Source organism: Siniperca chuatsi, linkage group LG8, assembly GCF_020085105.1.
Source record: "Siniperca chuatsi isolate FFG_IHB_CAS linkage group LG8, ASM2008510v1, whole genome shotgun sequence".
In the NCBI taxonomy this organism is placed as follows: Eukaryota; Metazoa; Chordata; class Actinopteri; order Centrarchiformes; family Sinipercidae; genus Siniperca; species Siniperca chuatsi.
The window spans coordinates 13,681,467-13,707,971 of NC_058049.1; the positions used below are offsets into that span (position 1 = coordinate 13,681,467).

General features: G+C 38.8%; 2 protein-coding genes across 7 annotated transcripts; one reads left to right on the top strand and one right to left on the bottom strand.

Annotated features, from left to right (window-relative positions):
• Positions 1 to 1,076: 1,076 nt before the first annotated feature.
• LOC122880261 (high-affinity choline transporter 1-like) lies at positions 1,077 to 10,095 on the bottom strand. 2 transcript variants are annotated; one of them, XM_044205194.1, is made up of 9 exons: positions 9,944 to 10,095; positions 7,211 to 7,436; positions 6,520 to 6,633; positions 5,408 to 5,563; positions 4,810 to 4,958; positions 4,295 to 4,438; positions 3,399 to 3,552; positions 3,114 to 3,331; positions 1,077 to 3,028 (listed from the first exon to the last, which is right to left on the bottom strand). In XM_044205194.1, the coding sequence occupies exons 2-9, from the start codon at positions 7,392 to 7,394 to the stop codon at positions 2,474 to 2,476; spliced, it is 1,674 nt and encodes a 557-aa protein (XP_044061129.1). In that variant the 5' UTR covers positions 7,395 to 7,436; positions 9,944 to 10,095; the 3' UTR covers positions 1,077 to 2,473. The 2 variants fall into 2 exon arrangements, with proteins under 2 accessions (XP_044061129.1, XP_044061128.1); XM_044205193.1 differs by having other exon boundaries at positions 7,211 to 7,428; positions 9,944 to 10,074.
• Positions 10,096 to 13,301: 3,206 nt separating this feature from the next.
• Positions 13,302 to 24,804, top strand: dpf2l (D4, zinc and double PHD fingers family 2, like). Of its 5 annotated transcripts, none has more exons than XM_044205195.1 (11): positions 13,302 to 13,454; positions 14,849 to 15,009; positions 15,386 to 15,544; positions 15,722 to 15,918; positions 18,008 to 18,100; positions 18,774 to 18,858; positions 19,318 to 19,452; positions 20,110 to 20,241; positions 20,713 to 20,825; positions 21,757 to 21,838; positions 23,046 to 24,804. In XM_044205195.1, the coding sequence occupies exons 1-11, from the start codon at positions 13,423 to 13,425 to the stop codon at positions 23,129 to 23,131; spliced, it is 1,275 nt and encodes a 424-aa protein (XP_044061130.1). In that variant the 5' UTR covers positions 13,302 to 13,422; the 3' UTR covers positions 23,132 to 24,804. The 5 variants fall into 5 exon arrangements, with proteins under 5 accessions (XP_044061130.1, XP_044061131.1, XP_044061132.1 ...); XM_044205196.1 differs by having other exon boundaries at positions 15,725 to 15,918; XM_044205197.1 differs by having other exon boundaries at positions 15,386 to 15,493.
• Positions 24,805 to 26,505: the final 1,701 nt, after the last annotated feature.

Genomic DNA, 26,505 nt, shown 5'->3' on the forward strand with positions numbered 1-26,505 from the left:
GGAGAAGGGTCCAACTGCAGTCTACTTCTGTGAGCCAATGGGGTTTGAGCATGCGTAGTAGGGTTGTGTTGTATGACGTATGCCACTAAACTTTCACTTATTTCACTTTAGCAGTCCACCAAAATCTGTTTCTGAACTAATTTTAGACGAGAAATAAGCAATCCAGTTGCTGAATCTTCGCTCATATTAGATCTACAAAGCCAAATTTAAAAGTTTGTTCCGACTTTCGTAAGGCAACGGCATTACTGCACTTCCGGTTTCCACTGCTTTTCTAGCCTGTTAGCTTACTACTATAATTTCCCATAGAGGTTAGCGAGTGAGCTAACATTAGCTTGCAGTTTACTGCATGCAGCCTGTGGGAGCTCATCAGCCGCCAGCGTCTAGCTTTCCAACAAAACTTGCGTGTGATTTCTAAAATGAGCAGTGGTGAAAGTTACTATATTGTTTTGATCAAAAAATTCTCTACTTCCACTTTAAAATGTTGATTAAAAACGTTGCTGTCTGTTGATACTTTGATCCTTTGACTAGAGCTGAAAGCTTTAGATCTAAACATTGAGAAAAGAGTTTGTTTCTTCATGCCGAACCGACCCCTTCTCCCTGTGAGAAAGATGATTGGCCGAATTGATTGACAACTGATTCAGGTTGCGTATTGGTGAAATTAGTTTTTGACAGAGGATTGTAAGCCTCTGATTGGCCAAATGAAAAAATGATTGACAGTTACCCCTCACATTCAAAGTCTCCGGTCTGCAGTTACCCTACTCGTACAGGCGCTTCCTTGTTTTCTTCTTCTTAAGTGGTCAAAACTTCAACTCCATGCAGCGTTACTGCCACAACAAGGCCGAACCAGGAATTACCAGTACATTAACACAAATAAATCAAAATACGTTTAGCTATACTCTCTCTTCTGATATACATACACACTGTGTCTTTTAAAAAAAAAAAAAAACCTAACTGGAATTAACAATGTATCAGAAAATAGATTTTTTATCTGTTCAATTTACTTAAATTTTAAGCTAAAGACTGCAGGCACTTCTTGGGTGATGTGCACTATAATTAAACTGACCTTGAGGTTGATCTTAGATGTTAAACACAACTTACTTGAAAACTTTATTATGTTAAGTGGGATAATGTTCAACCACATGCCCATACATGGCTGTATAGGATACATCACCAAATCAGACATAGGCCTAAACCTTAAAACATGAGATAATATAACAAACTTAATTTCACTTCATTCTCTTATGAACAACACTGGGTAAGTTGTGATTCCTGGAAGGATTCTGAGAGTAACACAACACCCAGGCACTGATTGTTACCTATAATAAAGGGCATCTTGTGCCAGTAACATGCTAAAACACGCACAGTGTATGACAAAAAATAATGGTAAGCATATGGGCAAATACCTGAAGTACCAGTACTTCCATTCTGTTGAATGCTGGCACAAGGCGTGGGTATCACAACATGGGAGGGAGGCGTAGGTCTATAGATTTATCCAGCAATTCTATTCATCCCATATTTGACTATACATTTAGAGACTGTTTCACTGTTTCATTTATTTACTTCCCAACTTATTTGGGCTTTTACTGATTGTTTGATAGTTAAACATAAAATTACATCAGTATCATGTACCAGTAACAAAAGTCAACAGGCTCAGTTAATCAAACCCCATTAAAATAGAATTAAAGAAATTACACCAAAGTACAGTGGTGGAAGAAGTACTCAGATCTTTTACTTAAGTAAAAGTAGCAACACTACACTGTAGAAATACTTTGTTACAAATAAAAGACCTGCATTCAAAATTTTACTTAAGTAAAAGTACAAAAGTATAAGCATCAAAATATACTCCAAGTACCAAAAGTACTCATCATGCAGAATGGCCAATTTCAGAACAATGTTTTATTGTTATTATTGGATTATAATTATTGATACATCAATATGTTTATCACTTTAATGTGCCAGCTAAATTGTATATACTGCTGGGTAGCTTGTGAATGTCCCCTCAGAGATCAATACAGTCTTATCTTAACCTATAATAATAATAATAATAATAATAATACATACATACATGTATTTGTTGATTATGTTTTGTATTATTAATCTGAATCTGCAAAGTAACTAGCAACTTAAGTTATTAAATCAATTAAGTGGAGTAAAAAATACAATATTTCCCTCTGAAATAAAGTGAAGTTGAAGTATAAAGTAACAGAAAATGGAAATACTCAAGTAAAGTACAAGTATCTCAGAATTGTAGTACAAGTACAGTACTTGAGTAAATGTATTTAGTTACTTTCCACCACTGCCAAAGCAATTATTATAAATTCACTAACAAATGCACTAGTTACAAAAAATGAATTCTTACACCATCCCGTGGCCATGATGTTAATTTTACAAAGAAGTATTTGGTATAAAAATAGAGACATGATAATATAGCTCCATACAAAACATGTTAGCATCCCATTAAATCATTTCTCTTTCAGTCCTGCTGATTTCTGGTCAACGTTAATTCAGTCTCATTCTGAACTTCAGGTTTCTCCTCCTCATCTGCTTTGGTGGTTCCATTACTCATTAATATTTCTTTCTGTGGTTTGTGGCTTTTCACTTTAAATACGTCCCACTTCTCAGGAATCAGTTCTTTATTGAAGAACAGGGAAGACAGGTAGGAGAACAACAAAGTGGCAAAGATGGTGGACAACACGCAGATGGTCCTAACAGGAGAGCGCTGGACATATATGCCATCCTCAAGAGTGCAACCCGGGAAGTGGAGAACAATAGGCAACCCTATCAATGGCTCGCCGCTCAGCACTCTCAACAACACTCCAACTAGTAAGCCTATGATGGAGCCATAGCCATTACAGATGTTAAAGAAGAGCACGCAGACGAGCTGAGGGAACATGATGGTGTAGGTTATGTCTGAGCCCAGGATCCAGAAAACCATGATGCTGTTGTGTAGGAAGGTGAGTGATGTGCCAGCCAAGCCCACCAACACCACAGTGACACGGATCACCCACTGGAGCTCCCGATCCAATGCCTACAGAGGAAAAAAAAAAAGACTGGAAGCTGAAACAGAAAAGAAATAACCACAAGTCTATTCTTCCACTCCGGTCTCCTCTTACCTTGGTCCTCAGGATGTTCTTATAGATGTTGTATGTGAAGATGGAGGCGGCTGACAATAGAGCAGAGTCCGTTGATGACATCACGGCAGCAGCTATAGCTCCGATACCGATGATGGAGATGTAGTTTGGGGTGAGGTTATGCAGCGCAATGGGCAGAACCTGACTGGCCTCTCCACGCTCATATGGGGACGGGGAGCCATATACGGTCATGTTCCAGTCTGACACCAAAAATGTGAGATAAATTAGCATAGTCTCACTATTGTTTATGTAATTCTATTGCTGTACCTGTTGATGCTGCGACTGCTCCGATCAACACAGATGGGATTCCGAGTATGAAGATGAGGGGAGCTGCAATAAAGCAGGTGATCCTGGCTGTGGCTGACGAGGAAGCTGACAGGGTCCTCTGGTGGAAGTCCTGATATCCCAGGTTACCAAGAGTCTTAGAAAAAACAAACAAAACCACTCTTTCTGTATTTACTTGCCATCATTCTGTACATCACAGACCACAATGAAAATAAGTCTTGTGTGAGTCATCCTGACCATTTGTAGTTGTATCACTTCACTTCACTTTTAGTGGCCATGCGACCAAAATCGGTGGAATTTCACATATCACACAATAAATAAAAGTGAAATGTAGTTGATTTAATGTATTTTAATGTTCTCATTCTCATTAAGAAAACTCTCTTCTTAGACAACCTGGGTATATAACGAACAGTACCTTTGGTAGTCTTATCAGACTACCAAACTACAAACTGTCGCATTGCTCTCATACACTGTTTATAATTTGTGATCACTCCGTTCAATATTTATTTACCTGCACCAGAAATGTGACAGCAAATCCTTTTTCGAGGCAGAGTGAGGGTAGATTGTGTAATGTGGTCGTACCGTTATAGTAGGGAAAGTACAGGTCTCACTAATGACCTTAACAATGGCTCTTTTCTATTCAAGTGTTCCAGTAAGTCGTGATGGTGAGCAAACCTGCTCAATACCAGGACCCTGAAAGTGAAGCAGCTAAATGGAATCCATTAAATTTAATCTTTTACACCTTTTCCCTACTGTGACATGTCAAAATGTCTTCCATGGAAAAGGCTTATTTACATGGCAACCTACTGCCTATTCCTCCAGTATTCATCAATGACTGCATGTGCAGAAAAACTAACATTACTGAATGTAGTCCTTACCAATAATAAAAAGTTATCAATCCACCTCCATGCTCTGTCTTTATCTACTGAACCAATCCAGGGGGCCTGGTAGGTAAAGTTGAAAGCGGTCTTAGTGATGTCAGCTGAATGGGGGTTCATCAGGATGAAGGGGACACATAACCACTGCAGAAAAGACAATGAACCACTGACATAAACATTTTAAAGAATGCATATTCACTTGATACAGTAAGGTAGTGTTACAATTGTTCAGTTGCAGACTATCCACACTGGTATACTGGTGTGATGAGCAGAAGTGTAGAGGCTGGGCAGGATACCAGGGAGGTACCACAAGCTTTTTATAAGATATAATGAGTGATTAGATGTTTTCTCCCTCGAGGGCAAACGTTTCTTGAACTCTGTGCAGTTAATCTCAATGACAGAACAGGCTTGAACAACCTTCAAGGTGTTTCAGTTGAATTGTTATTTTGTATATTTTGTTGTCTTAGTATTAGGTTTTTGGAAGAAATTATTTCCTATGTAAGCAAGGAACTCACCAAACTAAAGAATATGAGGGTTAGCTGTATGATGTCTGTGTAGGCTACAGAGTAGAGGCCTCCCAGCAGTGTGTAGATGATGGCTACAGCGGCAGAGATCCAAATGCAAACAGTGTAGGAAATATCCAGGATCACACTCATTGTTGCACCTATAAAGGTAACACAATCACATACATGCAGACTCATATACAAATTTAATACATTTAACACTATTTATGTTTAGCATGATATCCACTGCGCACATCAGTATGATTAAGTTTTGATAAATTGAGGGGGGGGGGTTTCCAAATGGAGTGCTACAACTGTCGAGTCTTTGATAGGTGTTGAAACATGTTTCAGCACTTGATATTCTTGTAATCATTGATAATATGGCACAAATACAAGATGCTTGTTTCTTTCCTGGAAATTATGTTGGTGCATAATAACAGGTGTGTTAGTCTGCTGGTAGTACATTAAAAGGCAGGTTTCGTCACATCTTTCTAATCAAAAGAATAATAACATTCTGGAAATCATGTATGTTCATCACGGTGCAATAATTAAATTTTATTGACAAAATGACTAAAGACTTTAAGAGAAAACTGACATCAATGTCACTTACCTAAACCAATTAGAGTTCCTGTAACCCAGATTAAGTCCGATATCAGCAGTGCCACAGACAGAACTCCACTTATTAAATTTCCATACTTGATTTGGAACGGGTCCATCATTGTCACATATTTTCGGTCTCTCATTGTCTTGGCGAAGAAAAGTCCACCTTAATAATCACACAAAGGCAGACATATTTGTGTCCCTGCATGGGAGTGCCACAGCATGTATCCCTGCATTTTGTCTGTTTAAATGAGCACTCCACTGATTTAGCATTGATTCCAGATCAAGATTCAATACTTTCTTGCCATATCAACATGACTGATTGGAATTTGTCTTATTGAGCTCACTTAAACAAAAACAGAAAAAAGACAAAAATGGTAAAAACCACTCCCTCATGAAGCACACAATACATTAAACAAAGTATAAAACAGATAAGTAATATCCAGTGGAACCTGAAATGTTCTGGTCTTATTATTCTTTTGGGAGACGGAAGGCGATTAAAAAGGTTGTTGGCCGGGTGAGAGGGGTCCTTTGAACTTTAAGGCCCTTCTTTTGTAATCTAGCCTTATAGATTTCCGCTAGGGATGGGAGCTCATATCTAATAATTCTAAATGCAGTACGCACCACTTTGTCCAACTATCTTCTGTCCTCAGCTGACATGTCGCCAAACCACACAGTTATTGCATAGGTGAGGATGCTCTCCGCTGCTGTTCTATAAAACTGCACCTTACCATCCCTGGATATACCACATTTTTTAGTTGTCTTAAAAAGAAAATCCTCTGGTGTGCTTTCTTGAGAATAGTAACACTCCTACTCTACTCTACTTTTTTCACACATGCAGTAGTAGTCCCCAAGACCAGTGAACAGCCATTGATGTGTAAAATCGGCAGAGTTCCCCTTTGATGTACATTCAAAATTGGCAAATTGGCAAATACAAGACAGACCTGTCCACCTAGTATCTACCACATCTAATACCATATCAAGCAGTACAAACCCTGATTTAGAAAAGTTCAATATTTTAGATTGTTAGATACTTTTTCCAGGTGTGACATCCTACTGAGGCACAGTATATGTACATATACATATGTTGCCATTTTTGTGATGCCTGAAAAACTGTCTTACCAACAATGAAAGACAGGGCTGCTGTTACTGGCATGACAGCCCAGGTGAGTCCCATGGTTGGAGTGTACACTGCCTCTGTCAGACCAAGGATGAAACCCCCTCCGACAAATGTAGCTGTAGAAAAAAATGCATATGAACGTGCACACAAAAAAAAATCATTTTATACATTGTTTTAATTTATCCACATTTTCATAACCTGCATTAGGAACTGTAAACTATCGTAATCTCATTGTACATTTTAAACACCACATAAAACTATATAAAGAATATGTACCATGATTATATACCAAAGAAGAAGGAAATCAAAAAGTAAGTCACTGTTCACTGATCACTGTGGGTGCACTATAGATTGAAAAACATTTCAAGGATGTTTTGACAGCACCCAGCAGGGTCTGTTTTTCAGATTCATATTCATATTCCAGCCATTCTTTGCAGACTCACCAATAAAGGTCAATAAAAAAAATTTAAATTATATATATATATAAGTGGGGGGAGGGCAAGGGTTAAAAAAAAGCCTTAAGATTGCTATGGTACAACAGAAAGGTACTCGCTACAGTTTGACTTTGTGAGACATCATAAACTGTACGATCTATATAAATAAACTTTAACTTGCATCACAATGGAATTCAAGGGTGCCAAAATGTGGCTCATTGCGACAATAACTTTAATTTCCACCTCCGCCTACTCTCACCTGTCATGGTGAAGACTCCCACCGCCAGGCTTATCCCTCTGTTGCCCAGCAGAGTGGTTTCTGTCCGGTCTGCCTGGCTGTTCTTCTGCACCCGCTTGGACTTCATCGAGGCCCAGATGCCAGTGCCCAGCACCAGCAGGTAGAAGAGTACCATCAGCACCAGTCCTGGGACGTTCAGGCTCATCGTGCACTGAATGAATGACTGACTGTGGTTCCCACTGCCTCTCTTAACACATGATTGCGTGTTGAAACAAGCAGGACCGGATTCCAGTTAGAGAATAAAAATGTGTAGCTCAACACAAATTAAACCAACCGAGGAGAAAAAAAAACAAACAACAAAAATAAATATTGGGAGTCAATCTATGTAGAGGACGTCAATTTTTACAAAGCAAAAGTGCTTTATTCTCACTCTTTAGGCCTATAGCTATGTACTGTCTATTGTAGCCTATTTGTAATTTGTAGGTTTAATTGTAGATTAACTATGCTGTTATAAAGTGATTATAAATTAAATACCACACCCCAAGATACACTTCTTCATGGGTTCATAAATATTCAAATGTTTAGATAAATCCATGGTTCTCAACTTGGGATGAAGGAGATGAATCTAAGGGTGTTGCGAGACCTACCGGAGTAGGAAATTGGATACAAAACAAAAGTCAACAGCCATGGAAGTGTAGCTGAGCCAATGTATTATGTTGTTAATACAGTGTACACCTGGGCCTGTTCTTCAAATCTGGCTTAACTAATTCTGGTTAACATGCTGTTATCAGGCTAAAACAGGGGTGTACTGGGAAAGAAATTCAGCCCTGGACTTATCAACTGAGACTGGCAGTGGGTGGGGCGGTGACAGTTGATTACATATGTATAGTGTAGTTTTGGAGTTTTATTTACTTTAAAACATGACACAAAATGTCATAAACAATGTAACGTCCATCTTACAGCTTCACTCTGCTCCTCAAAAATGCTGCTGGCCGGCTGCTCCTACTTAACTCTCTGTGATTTACGGAGTTTCCTGATGGACAGATAGCTTTAAAGTAACCGCTAACTGTAGCTAACTGCAATTAGTCAGTTAGCTCAGTGCACAGTTTAGAAAATGCCCTGACACTGGTTACACATTCATATGAACTCTGGTGTGACTGGTGTTATTTGGCCTGTGAGCAACCATCTTACAGCTGCTACACAAGCATTACTGTAACTTTGGAAGATATCCACTTGATTTGAGTGAAACAGACTGTTGAAACCTAATTTTAACTTGAGTTAAGCATTTGTCCACCTTTTTGCACAAAACAAGGACTGGATTTTCCCCATCATTTACATTGGAATCACATTATAAAGGGATCTTTCAATGGCCAGTATGAGCAGGAGGATGAATTACAGCAAGCAAAACCTGTTTTAGTGTACGTAAGGGCAGCTGATTATAGTGTTAAGAAAGACATAGGAAAATTGTGTGTGGACGTGTGCTGATATTGTCGGAGTAACACACTGAGGTGGTCTGCAATCAGTCTGAAGTGGAATTAGTCACTGGAAACAGGTATATCCTTTTAATATCATTCTGAATTTAGACAGAATGTAGATCATATGTGACATTTTAGAGGGCTTAAATTTTGAAATTAAAAATCAGAGTGTCCTGCTATTGTCAGAGTGACAAGAGTAACAGAATGAGGTGGTGTGCTATCATTTTATAGTAAAATTAGTCTGTGGAACCAGGAAGTTTCTTAATGACAGTCTGTCAGTTGCATGCTCAAAAGTCAGATTGGTCTTTGGAAATGTACTATTCCTGCAGTGCCCGATAGGGACGTGACCGATCAGAATGGGCCGATTGCTTGGATCCCGATATTGCAGCGTTGTTGGGGGGCGTGTCCGTTCAAGAAGCAGAAGAACAGTAGCAAAATGGTGGAAAATCGAGCAAAGAGCAAATGGGTGTGGTTTGTATGGGTAGATTCGTCTGAACCCACAGAATCCAGGAAAAAAAGATTTTGTTTCTGAGACTTATGGTTCAAAAGTTACACCCCAAAATATAAACTGTATTGTTTTAGCGCCACAAGTGGCCAAATTGCACCAAATTCAACACTGCACTTCCTCGGGTCCTCAGCAATACACCCGACTAATTGTGAAGTTGATCGGATGAATCAAAAGTACATACATACAGAGATTCCTTGTTTTATGGTTGGGTTATTAATATTAAATTTATGATAATTAAGTTTGACTAATCATTCACACAATTGGAATGACAAAGCCTTGATTTTCAAAGCCTTAATTTATTAATTCTATTTATCATTTAATATTTATTACGTTTTCATTTAGTTATTTTATTTTATTTTATTATTGACTGACTGAATGTAAAATCACGTTCAGTAGAAGAGTGCTTTTATATTGAAATCAGTTCTTACACACTCCTACCGTAATGCCTGGTATATGCACGTACCGCAAAACAACGTGAGGGTTGGCTTGACCGCAGTTCACAACTATACAGTACTTAAATACTTTAGCCTACTTGAGTAAATGTACTTCGCTTAGTTACATTCCACGACTGCCTAATGGACTGTCCGCCAAAGTTATCTACTAATTAGTAAATGCTGCCCTGAAATAGATGTTTGCTGTATCACAGCCAGATTAATGTTAGCATTAATAGAAATTCAGGGTCAACGGCTAACTTAAATTAGCCAGCTGTTAACTGTGATAGGTTTTAGCAAATCAGACCTCTGAATGAATGTCACTCTCTGACTAACTCACCGGTCTGGTGGGCTGCCTGTCTGGATGAACGTAGAGTCATCCACCAGGACTGCCTCCCTCTCCTCTGTCTGCCCCATGATCAGTGAAAGCGCCTTGACCGGGAAGGGGAGCGCTTATCACGGGTACTTGATAAGAGTCAACCGATCACTGAGGGGTGACGTAATGTATAACTCACTGCCTCCGCACTTAGGAGGTAAAATTATAGTATTTGCAGTTTGGGTGTTTTCATTTGGTTCAAGGCTCATCAGCTGTCCCCAAACTGTTCTGGCATATCAGAATATTCTGTACCTGAAAAAATGTTTTTTTTTATTTGATGCATATTGGTCATCAAGGGCAAAATGTTCATTTCAACTTAAAAACAAAGCCACCTTTCTTTATAAATATATTAACCCCTTGGCATTTGACCTAACTTGAAGGGTGAATGAGAAAGGGCATAGCTGTAATTTTAATGTGCTCAGTAGTTTTAGTGTATACTACTACTAATAATAATGATAACAATAATGTCAGCAGACATTTTGTGTGCAGACACCTTTCCATTTAAATAAGAAACTAATTAGATGCTTGTTAAAATGTAAATATCCATGGTTTCAAATGGAAGATAGTTTAATAATTTAAGGACTAACATTTGTAAATCTGAAGACTTTTTAGTGATATCCTTCAGCTACTCATCATCAGCTTCTGACAGACGTCAAGAAGGTCAGAAACATCGATGCAAACCTGCCTGCTGCATATACACTGTAAGTGCACCAGTGTTTAAAGGTGAATTCTTTATAAAAATGTACAAGGTAAACTGGCTTCTTGTACAGTTTACTGTGGCTTACATGATAAAAATGATGACACTTTAATAAACAGCATCAAATCAGTGCTTTTTATTGCTGGATTGTATTTTGAACTGTGGACATATTTTGATGTTTTTTTATGTCACAGTACTGGAGGGGGCAACAAAGCATTCCACTGCACAATGATGTGATGTGTTGAGTATGTGACGAATAAAAACTTGAAACAATACAATGTGTTGTGTGGCGATGGGGTCTGAAGAGGTGCGAACAGAAAACCAGAAGTAAAGTTGGAGCAGAGTGATTACTGGCTGCTTTGACCAGAGAGTGGAATTGCTGCCAGTATTTTCCACATTAAAAACAAATCAAACAAAATGCGTATGTTAAAATTTAAACATCATGATTTAAACCTAAAATCAACTAATGACTGAAGGTCTAATTTTGGATTTTAAATAGTTTACAACTTTTTAAGGACCTGCAGACATCCTGACTATTATCAAAATATTACAGACAGCCTCAGTGCTGAAAGGTGAACTCAAAATATCCACAGTCATCAAGCTTCTTGTGAAGTTTAAAAAAGCTCAGATATTATATCAGCGATCAGATGCTTTTTATTACTGAATTGTATTTTGAATTGTGAACCTGAGTCCGCTTTGCATTCTGTGTATATTTGGTGATTGAATGAGGAGCAAGCAAAGATCAGGAAAAAGAAAACCTGGAGTGAAGTTGGAGCAGAGTGATTACTGAAGGCTCTGACGCTCCACTGCTTCACGCTGCCAGATTATATCTCGCAAGCTCAGTTTTTAACGCAAGATTTAAGTCTGGAAAACATCCACTTGAAAGTCGATTCAGGCCCGTCAGAAACATACTGGACCAATCAGTAAATATTTAGACGATGAAGATGTGACTCTCCACCCTTTCTAACACAGACATTTAAAATCAGGCAATGTTGATATGAACTGAAATTCGATAATGCCACTGCAGGGTTCAAATCTTGCCCCAGATTTATTCAGATTGCGGATAGTTTTGACACCAGTTGTAGAACAGCTGCCACATTTTTCCAGTTTGGAAACTGGAAGCAAAGTTGAAAGCCCAGTTGACAGTGGTGTGTTTGTCTAGTCAGGAAAGGCTCATGATTATGTCTGGGTGAAAGACAGAACAGTAACTCTTTTGTTCAGCCTCCTTGAAATGGCATCTGTATCGAGCTAATTTATCCATGGCTGGAGGATTTGGTTTGCCATTTTTAAATGATGGCGAAAGAAAAGAACACATTCAAATAAGGACAAAGCAAATATGTTTTGGCTTTTTGGGTTGACGATAATGTGAGATTCTGAGCTCATCGATGAACACTGCACCTGAAATTTGGATTTGGTAGATCAGGGTGTAATAGGTACAACAGGCATGGCCACATAAAACTTTTTGGGGCCCCTGGGGCACAAATTTAGTAGTCCTATAGTAGAACAGTACCTGGCCCCAGGTGTTCTGTATGTCAGTTTGTAGTAATTTGATCAAACACAACTTTATTTAGAAATATGCACCATGTGAGCCCCCACATCCTACATAGTAGAGTGCAAACCAAATTTCCCCATGGGGACAAATAAAGTAAATATCTTGCTCTTTATTTTGGGCACAAAATAAACTAAAATGATAAAGGTGTTAGGACTATTTTTACTTGTGTTCGGTACTATCTAAGTAGCTTCAATAACTAGATAACTAGTATTGATATTAGCTTTAAGAGAATTGATGCCAAGAAGAAAAGAAAAAGGATCTGCCTCATGTTAGATTATGTTCTGGGCACTCTTTGCTTCTCTGCTGCTGTTGTGCACATGTATGCACATCAATCACCTTGCTAGTTCAGATAATTCACACAATATACATTCTTTATTTATAATCAAAAGCTGTCTTGTGTTTTAATATGCATGTGATTAACAGAACTAAAAGAGAATAGTAAAATGTAATGCCTAGTGTTTGGCAAATCACTTAGTTGTAATGAAAATGTATCAAGAAGTAGCTTATGATGCATTCACCTCATAAATTATGATACACTGTTCTCCCCTCCAACATACTGCAAAAAAGAGTCGCTATCAATATTCGTGATTCTGGCCCTTTTTTTCAAGTTTTTTGTGGTATTGCCTAGAGCTAGATTTTTACACAAGGCCCCTCTACAAGATAGGGCCACAAGATTACATAATAATGGAGGACTCAGTTGATATTGTACGTTAATGGTGCACATTCTCTAACAAATTTGCAAGTAATTAAATAACCAAAACACCACCTGACAAACAGTGAACCGGTGCTTTTGGGGCCACTAAAGATCTGGTGCCCTGGGCAGCTGCCCACTTTGCCAGGTTGGTAATCCAGCCTTGACAATAGTAGAGAAAAGTTTGAATAGGATTGTTGGGTTTTTGGACGCATGGCTGTGGGAAGAAATTAAGGGATCCTAATGAAAAAGAGGAGTTGAAAGATGTGGGGAAAAAGTTGAGTTTGTTAAATATCGTTTGTCTCATCAAAATAATAATCTTATTACCTGTAAAAAAAAAAAAAAGACAGAGAGAAGGGCTTTATTGCCTGCTGCATTGATCAACAGGCTCATGTAGTAGCTGTTTAATGTGCACTTCATGTTTTTCACCCTGGGAGGCAGTAAAGGTCACTAACGTCTGTGCGCAGGCGCAGTGGCACTTCACACAACCGCAATAAGCAAATATGGCGGCGGCCGTCGACAGTGTTGTGAAAGTGTAAGTTTACCTTTATTTATTGTAAGACTAAAACGAGCAGCCACACAGAGGTGAATGTATAATTGATTAATCATAATGTTACTGCAGAGTGCAGAAAACTGTAAACATCGCATCCTCAATCTTGAATACAATATTTATCCCAAGAGAATAACGTTATCCACTGAGCTACGGTTAGCTTGTTAGCTGTGGGCAAATATAAATGAGGCGAACCCATTGTGGAGCTGTATTTTAGCCACTACTCATCCCTAACTTAGCTACTCAGGGGTGCGTTTAAGGTGGTGTTAAACACAATATATCCAAACTGTTGCTAGCCAGCCGCCTGCAGATGAAGGAGAGAGTACATTTATCCAGTAACCTGTCAGCTTGGCGGGTGCTTTGTTGTGACGAGAGGCTTGCTAACAATCAACCTTTTGTTCTGACATCCCTCCATCATTACTGTTGGTGTTAGGCATTGTAATGAAGTCAGGCTTGGTTATGTGTCCTTTTAATAAATGCAGAGATCGTGCAGTCAGAGGAACAGTGTGTGAGCACTCTGGTAGAACAATGCGACAAATTGGTTAGAGAGTGAAGCCGAGAATAAGTACTGTATTTGTGAGAAAGGGCACTTACTCGTGTACCATAGTAATTATTTTTCATTTTATTTTAGTTACACCGAAGATGGCTGCCGTGTTATTTTTGTGAAAATGTTAATAAATCACAAAGCGGTGGAAGTGAGGATTATGAATTACAGTGAATGATATACAACTGATAAATTGACCAGGCTAATGTATATCGGCTGATATTGGTTTACTGTAGATCTATTGGTATCTTCGTATATGTTGGCACATACGTAACAAGACATTGGTATATAAATAAAGATATTTTTAGAGGTAAAACAGTGTCGCTATTACATAGGCTAGTTAGGCTACTTATTACATGCCTTGGTCATAATTCTTTAAAAAACAAATTGAAAGGATTTTTACAATAAAACATCATGGAGTTCTTTATGAAGAAGACAGTCTTGATGCAGTTGAGAGCTCCAAAAAAAGCTAGTAATTTGGCAACTGCTATTCACAAGGTCAAGACTGAACTTTGGCACTCAAAGTTTAAGGAATTGTTATTTTTGGGTATGTAATGTTTTTATGTTGAAACAAGCACCACAATGAAATCTACCAAGAGGTTACAGAAATAGATGATGCCAACAACTTCAACACCACAAGTCCATTTTAAGAGTAAAAAGTATGGCAATAGAGAGTGGATTACAGAAGTGTAAGAGTGCATGTAGTTTACTGTACCATAGTTTTACATATACTATTTGCATACATTACATTGATAGTTTGTTTCACACAATATTGATCTAGCAATGATTTGATCTGTGATATTTGACCCGTCAGTGTCCAACTTCCACATTTCAGGCTGGGAGAGCAGTATTACAGAGATGCCATGGAGCAGTGTCATAGTTACAACGCCCGTTTGTGTGCTGAGCGCAGCATCCTCATGCCTTTCCTGGACTCTCAGACTGGTGTAGCCCAGTCCAACTGTTACATCTGGATGGAAAAGAGACACCGGAGTGCAGGTGGATTATTAGGGCTGAATGATAATTCAATATTATCATTAAATGACTTTCACTTCAGTTATATCATGTTATAATAAAATAAGATCATGTTATCGTTTTTCAAATACTCTGCAAACTGTAATTAAAAATTAGTTATAGACGTTCTTGTTTTATGTGATTTTTGATATTTTTGCCATATCGTGATGTAAATCAGTATTGGAAAAAATATTCTTATTAATAATATAATTATGCCACTCTCATTTGTAACATGTCATCTGTACAGAAAACACACCTTACAAGATGCAAAAAGGCCCAGGTATTTTCAGAGTACCATAGATCACACCAAAACTTAGTTCACCAGCCGGTTCTTCTGTTTGTACATTGTGTGTCTCATCAGGGGTAGCTCCGGGGCAGCTGTACACCTACCCAGCCCGTCGCTGGAGGAAGAAACGGCGTTCTCATCCCCCTGAGGACCCCCGCTTGGCTTTCCCTCCTCTCAAAGCAGGTATCAACTCTGGTGGAACAACTTGTCACCCATCACAAAAACAGTCAAGGGGTTGGTTTCATTCATGCTGGTAGAACTTTTTCAGTAAAATTATATAGATATATTTAGTAAATATCTGTTCATATTTAACAGTCGCATGTAGGAGGCACTGGTTTGTTTGTGTGTCTGTCTGTTGCTGTGTTCATGTCATGTCAATGCGTGCATTACTGTTTTGCTTCGTATGTGTAGCAGATTTGGAGTTGGGACTGAAGCGTGATGCGTTGGGGGCGGTGGATGGCAGCAGTCTGGAGGCCCTGCTGAAGGGGGAGCCTGTCGACAGGAGGAGTGGCGTGTCGGACCTCCGCGGCCCTGAGGATGATTCGGCAACCGTGGAGCCTCCTGCCACCTCGGCGACCACTCACACGTCCTCTGGGCGTGTTCGCAAGGTCTGGCTCAAAGCTGATTGAACACTCTCGTTTTCTGCCTATGCAACTGACACCTAGAGCATGGCAGAACAACTAAAGACATACGTAATGCGAAAAGGCATTTAAAGGCAAAGCCCACCTGGCAATCACACTCGACAGGTTAAAACAAACCGTCAGTCACTCTAAAAGCATTTCATTTAAGGACACAGGTCTTTATTGTGTGGTGCTATTGTTACTAGAGCACAGGATAAAGAATGGAGATGGGTCTAGGTTGTCTTTCAATTATCTGTTTTTTTGATTCTTTGCCCTCCAATTTATTGACCAATGTTTTCATCCGTAAGATGATTTTAGCTTTTGACTGGAACTTACCTTATTTCTCCAAGAAAGTCATAGTCTGTGATTCCCAAGGCAGGACAGATTTCTTCTCCCAATCATTTCTGATCTGTTTAGAAACCAAAGCCACAATTGCAGGGCTTTCCCTAGGATTTTAGAGGGTTTGGGGGTCTTCCCCCAAGAAAAGTTTAGGGTTTTTGACATATAACTATGCAATTTCACATAATTTTGGACCATTATTATTACTATAGATAATGCCCAAAAAGCTTAAAGACCCAATTTGCAATAGTTAAATTATTATTTTTTTATTTACACATATCACAGCCTTTGTCTAAACATTGAATTAGTCTAATTATTTTAACATCTAATTATTTACAAAAAGAAGCTTGCTCATGATAATAATAATAATATTAATAATAATAATAATAATAGCCTGTAGTCTAGACCCTGGGTTCCCAACTCCAGACCTCCAGGCACCCCTACCTGCCCATTTTCCAGTTCTCTCTGCTCTAGCACACCTGAACCAGTTGATGCTCAAGCACAGATCCAACAGTAAGGGCTGGTGAGTTGCATCAGGTGTGTTCAAAACATAACGCGATGAGTATGTTCCTAACTACTATTGTTATTGTGTTATTGATTTATTTTCCACTGCTCGGGGCCAATAAACTGATGACGATGGGCTACTGCGAAAACGCTCGCATGTTATGGATTCAGTGTATAGGAAATTAACATTTACAACACAGGCATAGTACTTAAGCGACAGTCTTCGTGTACTTATTTGCTAACTACCTAGCTATTTGGCATTAAATTAGTATGATGAAAATGGTTTTATCAGTGCTTATTATCTCGCATTAGTAAACAACCACTTCTGAGCCAGCGCTCTAATGGAATGACTAGCAGATTATTCGCTTTCATTGGTGATATTATGTACCGCTTTCTACTTGTAGGGCTAGTATACTTTCTAGTCAACTAATTTATTTCCCATTCAGTGAGATTAACATCGTTTTACCAGTGCTTACAGTGATCAGTTTAACCCAACTTTTGGCTGGCTAGTTGACAAAAGACAACAGTTCACTTGTTGAGAGGGCTCGGCTGCTTCACTGTGGTGAATTATGCTAGCTAGCTAGCTAGCTTGATAGCAGCAGTCACAATCTTTAAAATGATAGATAAATATGCCCTTTGTTTTCTGTCAAATCAACATCTTCTCTCACTTGTCTGCTTGAATCTCTGGATTGTCAACACAGCTACACAGCCAAACCACATATCCACTGGCAGACTGCCTCTGTGTTTTTTAACCTAAGAGGTTAGACTGACAATTAACAATATCAGATTACCACAGTTGTTTTTTTTTTTTTTGTAAATTTATGTAGCGTGACTTTAGTGTGGCTCAGTGAAGAGAGCAGAGAGTGACAACCTTGAATAGAATCACAGGGTCAGTATGCACCAGTTAGACCAACCTGTTCTTCCAGTACTTCTTTTCATAAATTCTCACCTGAAGAGAGACTTGAAATCTGTTCTCTCAACATGTATAAATATATATGTATTGACATATCTGCACCCACTGTTTTGCTGTGAGACATTCTGCCTCTCTACACGTTTATATTACACATAGTTAACATGTTTTTGATGTCAATGTGAATGACAAACATTGACAAAACAGTTAAAGAACTTGAGGGCAAGTTCTTCCCAAGCATTGAACTCTGGCTGCATGCTCAAATGTAATGAAGTGTTCATACATTCAATACAGTGAGACCTAATCCAGACCCTGTCACTGCAGAGAGTCCTGGACCACGACGACTACTTGGATGACCTGGATGACGAGGACTTTGAGGACGAGACCCCCAAGAGACGAGGCAAGAGCAAGTCCAAGGTGAGTGCCATGTCTTTTCCTGCAGTCAGTTCCCCATGGGATCCCAGAGGATCAGTACGGGATGAAAATACCACAGTGGAATCAGCGTAAACCAGTCATCATGATCATGGTCAGTTTCAGTGTTGGAGCCAGAGTTGCTTCTGGACAGATTTGTGGTCAGTTTCATCACATGTTGTGGTTCAGAGATGTTTTATTTCACAATTTGTTGCAGTTCTTTCTAGAACAGAAAACTGATGAATTGAGCAGGTTGTCAACCCAAATCAAAAAACCATAGTGGCAGTTACAACATATGTAAAACTTACTGCTATAATTACAATAGTTTTAATCCTCCTTGAGATTTTTCTTAACCACAACATGCCAGTTTCATTTTTAGAGTGCAACTGACTACATACATGTGTTGTGTTATTGTTACTCTAAGGAAAAAGATGCTGTTTGAATCTGTATTTGTTATTATTTATTTAACAATTACTTATTTCTTTGTTTGTTTCAATAATGGGCTTAATCTGTACCTGTGTATATTTGTGTTCTCATCATAGCCTTTCTGTTCTTGTTTTGAATCTTATGTTCTTTGTTGAATTTAAACTTAGAAAATTACAAAGTTAAAAAAGTAAAAAAAAATGTATTTGATGTTTCAGTTGTATTGTCTGTCTCAACTGTTAAATGGGTCATATAGGGTCGCAGTGACAAGAATGGCAAGAAAAAACAGGAGGCTGCAGCTGCAGCACTGGAGGAGAGGGACAAACCGTACGCCTGCGACAGTGAGTAGAAGATTGCTTTGCAACGTCCATGTGTCATGCATGTCAGCAAGAGAGGCTTTTGCTTTGAAAGACAAAAACAACCCTTCTGCCATGCATGGTGTGATCTGAAAGACCCCATCTGGAACTTAAGTTTGACAGCATAGAAATTGCCCGTCTGAATGCGTTTTTAAAATTTTTAATTTTTATTTTTTTGCCGTGTGTGTTCTGTAACTTCCCGTAACTCACTGTGCAAATGCTCATCTCCTCTGTATGAGTTTGCTACTAGCACGTCAGCCAAAAATTAACCATGTGAATTTTTTTTTTTTTTTTTTTTTAATTTTTTTTTTTTTTACAATAAAGCCTGTTGTCAGGTGATGAACAGCGTACTTTTGTGGTTCCATCTTGGGCCTTTTTGGGCGGTAGTTAGAATTAGCCGCCATCACTTTAACACTTTTGTATGACCGTGTGTGTGTGTGTCAGTCTGTGGGAAGCGCTACAAGAATCGTCCTGGCCTGAGCTACCACTATACACACTCTCACCTGGCCGAGGAGGAGGGCGAGGACCGCGAGGAGATCGAGGCACCACCCACTCCTCGCCAGCCTGAGGAGCAGAAGAGTGAGTCACTCTCTAGTGCTGAGAGAGAGACAGAGAGAGAGGGGAGGGAGGTGTGGTTGCATGCCATGTAGCATGTGTGTGTTTGTAAAAGGGAAGTCTCTCTCTCATTCTTTTTTTTGTTCCGCTCCTTTCATTTTTTGATTTTCATGATCATTTTGAATCCCAAATTTGGGATTAGACTCAATGTTCCTGACTGAAACATGCTTGCACAGTTGGGATTCCTGGCATTTTTTTTTTTTTTCAGCATATCATCCATCTTATTTTTTCCCCCACCTCAACATAACCATCGCATTGCTGTTTTCTTTTGTGCACGCGACACCGTGTTAGCCAATCAATCAATCAACAAGTGCGTTTTGTCAGTTGTCACTCATTCATTAGTTTGGATCATAATTCAATACATCATCAGCCAGTTACTGAGATATAAAGGTGTTGTTGGCTGATGTGACATGAACAGGTTTGTAAAACTGTGCTTTAAAGTTTAATACATTTGATTTATAAACTGTATTATACTACACTTAGACAAACAGTGACTCTCCAGTTTTGACATATTCATCTTGAAGAAGATAGTGATATTTGACTCATCTTCCTTGATAACTCAAGTTAAAGTGACAGTTCTAATGTGCACTGAATGGTTTCTTCACTCATTCTTCCGCTCAGCAACTAAGAAGGGTCCCAATGGGCTGGCACTGCCCAACGATTACTGTGACTTCTGTCTGGGAGACTCCACCTTAAACCAGAAGACGGGCCAATCAGAAGAGCTGGTGTCCTGCTCAGACTGTGGACGCTCAGGTATGTTCATTACTAATTGACTGTTTGCTAAGCCCCAACCCCTTAGTTACTGGTAACACTGGCTTGAGTTGCTTGAGTGTAAACTTCCCTAAATCCAATTAAGAGCAGGACAGAGCTGGCAACGTTATCCTAAACTCTGATAGCATCCAAGACCGGCGTCCACACAGTGGGGAAATGCTGCACAGTGGATGTGCTAGTCGTTTTAAATGCTGATTATCACTCTCACCACAGCCCCATGCACACCACATCATCATGGGGAGAAATCAAAAGCTTGACAGCCCTGCTGTGCCTGTTTACGGTTGTTAAACTATGATTGGCCATTGGCTGTTCAGAAAAGGGGTTTTAGCAAACAGTCAATTGAGCCTAATCAAGTCACTTATCAAGCAACTAAATGGTCATAACTAGAGCACTTTTCATGGTTATTTTTATCTTACTTGACAACATTTCTCCAATGTCCTCTCCTTCCTGCAGGCCACCCAACATGCCTGCAGTTCACACCAGTGATGATGGCTGCAGTGAAGACCTACCGCTGGCAGTGCATTGAATGCAAGTGCTGCAACGTTTGCGGCACCTCAGAGAATGACGTGAGCCCCTTTTATGATATTTCCAACATGTTTCCTAAAAAATCTTGCTGGTGACAGGCGTCGGCTAAAGAAATTGTCGAGCCTAGTTTACATAAGGAACACTGTCTCGTTCTTTGACATTTATATTATGTCCATTAAGCGATCTTGTTTTTTAAGGTGAGTTTTTACAGCAGCTCATGAAACCAAGTGATAAATGGTCTCACATGTGCAAACATTCATTGTCATTGAAGCATTTGGGATGTTTTGTTTTGTGAGTAATAACATACAACCTAATACCTTGATGACAGCTTTTTCTGTTCGAGTCTGGCCAGAGCTGACAAAAAAAACAGTGTTTTATCCATCCAAGATCTGCCCCCATTGTGTCAGAGGAATGCACACACCGTTGAAGAATGTGCATGTCAGACATGAAGCAAGTTAGTTACCGTTGATGGAAAAGGTCATGGTCAACTTTATTATCTTCTAGAGGATACATGTCATGTGGTCCAGTGCTTTACAAACGTCAAAATCAAGGACATAAAGACGACAATATCGTTAATACAGACAATCGACAATACCCATGATGCATGTGAATAAACAAACAACACAAAAACTTAAGCTTCAGACAAATTGGATATGCTAAGTATTGCACTATCCCTTCGCTTCCATTATAAGATTGCACTCTCCTCTTCATGAAACTGCAGGATTTTAAATCAACCACTGATGAACCATTATGTTAATTGTCATTAGTACTGCAGCTGTCAGCCAGCGTTTTCATCATGAACATAAGTTGGTGGTAATGCTCTATTTGGATAAATGACTCGCAGTGTTCAGTGACTTCACAGGAAGTCCAGCTTCAGCCTGATGTTTTTGGAAGGAACTGTCTCACTTTCTCTGCTTGTTGAATTTTCTCTTGTCTAATCAGTAGCCTGAACATGATGTTGTGTTTCTGTAGGATCAGCTGCTGTTTTGTGATGACTGCGACCGAGGCTACCACATGTACTGTCTAAGTCCCCCCATGACTGAACCACCAGAGGGTAAGCTGACACCGAACACTTTACTGCAGAAGTTAACCGACTCAAAGGACATGTGCATGTTGATAGACATCCCTGATATTATCACTTTGTACTCGGTTAAAGGCCGGTGTTCATCTTCATGGCACCCACAATCCATCTGGTCTGATCTGTTGCCTTATCCTCTAATCATTTGTTTAGAGAGTTCTCAGAAGTCTTCACAGGACTATGTGTGTGCCCTTTTCCTCATAAATGCATTCTTTAAAGGCCTGCTGCACATTGGTAGCCTTCCAAGAAACAGCATGGCATGGTTTTGACACTGTAGCAAGTAAATAGAAGCCTTAGTCCATGTTAATTAGGGATGGCAATTATGAGAGAAATGTAATTTGGCTTTTGGTAAAAGTAAGGTTAATAACCCTGATTTGTAATATACTTTAGAACACTAATAGAAAACAATTTTTGTCTTTGGATGGTGACTAAGAGAGCATAAGCAGAATAACTTATCAATATTTCTATAATAACAAAGTATCAAATGACAATGTGAAAACAATTTGAAAGGTGTCACTTATAGTGGTGAACCTACCACCTGTGTCTGCAGCTCCCCTCGGTTTTATGGAGCTTAATGTTTAGCTGGTGAACATAGTGGAGCATTTAACAGCTAAAGAGCCAGATATTTCCCTCAGGAGTTGGTGGAGACCAAAAACAGAGCTGAAAGAACTTACATTCCTGAAAATCTGCTGTATCCTCTTCCACAAGACCTGCACACAGTTGACCAGGGCTTCAACCAACGATTATTTTAATTACCAATTTATCTGTTGATAATGTTTTCGCATAATTGTTGAATCTATAAAATCTTTAACAATAGTGAAAATGCCCATTACGAGGTCCCAAGAGCACAAGGTGATGTCTTCAGATATCTTGTTTTGTCAGTCCACAGGCCAAATATATATATAGATATATAACAAAAAAAAAACAGCAACTCATCGCATTTGAGAAGCTGGAACCAGAGAATGCGACAGATTTGAATGATTAGACAGTCCAGTTATCCTTAAATTAGACACTGTGGTTGTGTGCTGTGATGTTTACAGACAACAGAGTATAATGCATATTCTTCTCTAAATGGAGACAAATATTTCCTCATAGTGATGCTTCACTAGCAGATGATGATGATGATGTATTTTGACACCCACCGTTCTTGAGCCCTGCCTCACTGTGCTTATGTGTTTTACAGGGAGCTGGAGCTGTCACCTGTGCCTGGCTCTGCTGAAGGATAAAGCCTCCATATACCAGCAGAACCAGAGCTCCGCCCCCGAGTGACGTCATAGCAGCAAGTCCCGCCCCCTCGTTAACGGGACCCCACCCCCGATGGAAACGTCAGACCTCCTCTCAGTCCGGAGCTCCGGGCTCTGTCCAGATGTAGCTGAGCCAGATCGCAGATCAGCTTTAGAAGTCTTAATATCTACAGCGTCAGTGGGGGGATCAGTCAACATGGGGATCAAACTATCACTACCAACCTGCCTGCAAAGTCCCTGAGGCTTGCCGTTAAACACATAACATATTGTGCGTATATACAGTATAGACACACACTCTCTCCTGGACTGTTACACACACTAGATACAGAGACAGAGAGCAAGCAGTAACCATAGTAACTGCTGTCTCCATGGGAGCTCCCAGGAGCAAACGGATTAGCATCACAGCTAATTATCTGCACCCTTTCACACTCAGACACAGTGCGGACTGTCGAGACAACACAGTTTCTTTTCTGCCAAATTATCTATTTTTACTCCCTGAATGTGGGAGAAAGAAAAAATCACCACGTATATGGTCGAGGAATCTTATTATTATTATTACTATTATTACTATTGTTATTGTTCTGGTTACTAGTGGACTTTTGTAGTGGCATTTGTCTGTGTACTTTTGTCTGATCCATTGGAGCGTTGATCTTTTGAAGAGGTTTCCCTGAGGCGAGCCGGTCAGTGCCAAGGTCCACCATCATATGAAATACACACAACAAAGGCCACATGGATCTTATCATAATCATGTAAACCATCTTTGTTTCATTTTAAATCAGTGGGACAAAGATGATAAAACAAAGTCTTTATTTTTCTGCCAACAAAAAAAACTTTGGCTTTGACTCATTAAGCTGTTAGCACAAAATCTTTGGCCTTGCTACTTGAAGGTTGCACCAAAACCAACTTTTCACTGCTGATTCTATTAGTTACTTTAACGAAACAATATACAACTTAGCAAATACTGTAAATTGGGCTCATGAGACAAAAACATTTAGTATAATGTCAGTCTTTAACATTATTTCTCCATCAGACAGATTCTCTTATTTTGAAAAAACTGACTTTTGATAAGTCAGATAATGCTGTTCTTATCGGGAAACTGACTGCTGCTAAGTCCAATACATGAAACTAGTAATCATAAAGGTGCATTCCTTTTCTCAAAGATGTTTTGTGCTAGCTTTTAAGGAGCCGTTTGGCAGTGACATCATCCTTCACAAGTTGTTTTTAAACAGCTGCTGTCAACCCGACGACACACACAATCATTTACAAACTGTAGCTGCTTTTATCATTTGTCACACTGAAGCAGATTTGCATGCAGATTGCACCTGTATGAATGCACACTCACATCACAAGTGTTTTTTTTTTTGTTGTTGTTGTTGTATTGTTTGTATTTTATTTTTTTTACATTTTATATTACCTGATATTCCATTGGTACTGGGAGTTTTTTCTAGTAGAATTTTGTAAAGTCTATGGTATAGCAAACACTTCAAGTATATAGCTCCTAATGCATTCTATGTACTGTATTGACTTTTCTATTTTTGTTATGACTGTGACATGTTTGAATTTATTTGATTATTCTGATATGTCAGACCTCCATTATGAGTATTTGTAAAATTATGTACTTTGTTGTACTATTTTTATTTTTACATTTCTTTGGTATCAAAGCCGATTTAGCCTGACTGAAATAAAAATCACTTTGAATTATGTGTCCATTGTAACTGCTTTAAGTACAGATTTGTTTGAATTTCATAATGTAGTGTCATAATGTATATATTTTTGATCAGCTGATAGTTGTCTGTACTGCATATGATCTAGTCTGTTCACACAGGAAAAAAATGCACAAAGAAAATGGAAAAGCTGTAAAATGTTAAAACTAATTGTGGACGGTGGTGAGACAACCCTGGGAAGAGTTAGCAAAACAAAAAATAAGTATTAAATCTTTGGAATCTTTGCAGACCGCATTATAAAGACACTGACGTCTATGTTGTGCAATTTCCTATTCCTAGTATAGATTCTTTCTATACTAAGCAAAAATGGTGAACTATGACAATTAGATTACATTATATACTGTATAATGTAATGGTGGAAAGAAACTTAAGTACAATTTTGAGTTAATTGTACTGTATTACCATGTACTGCTACTTTATACTATAGATTCTGATTGACACAAATATAATCAACAAATTAATTATGTATTATTATAGCTTAAGATAAGACTTTACAGAACCCCAGTGGAAAATTCAACACATTAATGCATCAATAATTATAATCCAGTAATATAATATACATTATTCTGAAACAGGCCATTCTGCATAATGACTACTTTTACTTTTGGTACTTTAAGTATATTTTGATGCAAGTACTTTTGTACTTAACTAAAATTTGGAATGCAGGACTTTTATTTGTAACAGAGTATTTCTACCCTGTGGCATTGCTACTTAAGCAAAAGCTCGGACTACTTCTTCCACCACTGGTATAATGTATACAAATAGTATGTAGTGTGGATTTGGGACACAATGCAAAAGACCAACTGGTATTCAAAGGACACAAAAGATTCAGTTTGAGCTACAACAGACCTGCTTTCTGTGACCATCAGTGATGTGTGTCCCGGCTTCAGCACTTGGACAGCTCCCCTTCCCCAGCCTGCTGAAGGCTGTGGAGCTGTCCCAGGTGCTGCAGGTAGCAGCCTCTCAGCTCAGTGTACCATTAACTCCATTAACTAGTTCTTGTACAACTTGTGTTCCACTATTGCTCTATTGTTTATTTGTAAGAGCCCATGCATAATATACCAGAGCTTAATGCTGATTTACATCGACTTCTTCTATTTTCCCCATCAGTCAGATGTGTTTGTCTTCCACTGCTGAAGCTGAAAATGTTTTACCAGAGACAAAGGGTTTATGTAATTGTAATGATAACATTGTATTATCAATGTGTCTGTTTAATCTCAGGAGAAAAGATGAGTTGGATTTCCTGTATTAAGTTCTGACAATCATCGCTCTGTAGGCAGTACTTCCCAACCATGCACAACCAAGACCAGAGAGAGATCATCTTTTTCTTCACATGAACTATATTGAAAAGTATGTACTCCACACTGAGCACAGGTATTCATCACCTCTTAGGACAAATACATATTAAACCTGACTGTGTCACTAAATATAAAAGGTTAAGAGAGTCAGTGAGGGTTGTGGGGGAATTAAAGTCACGTTTTTTTTAAGCCATGTATTTTTTGTTTTCCTTTAATTTGGTAATTAAATAGATGATTTTATGGCGTCAATACAACCTTTTTTTATAGGTCAGCAAATAAAATGGCTGAGTTTTAACGCATCCTTCATTAGCATAACTCAACCGAACTCTACTGGGAAAATGTTGAAATTTAGACTGCTTTGGTTTAATTCCTTATGT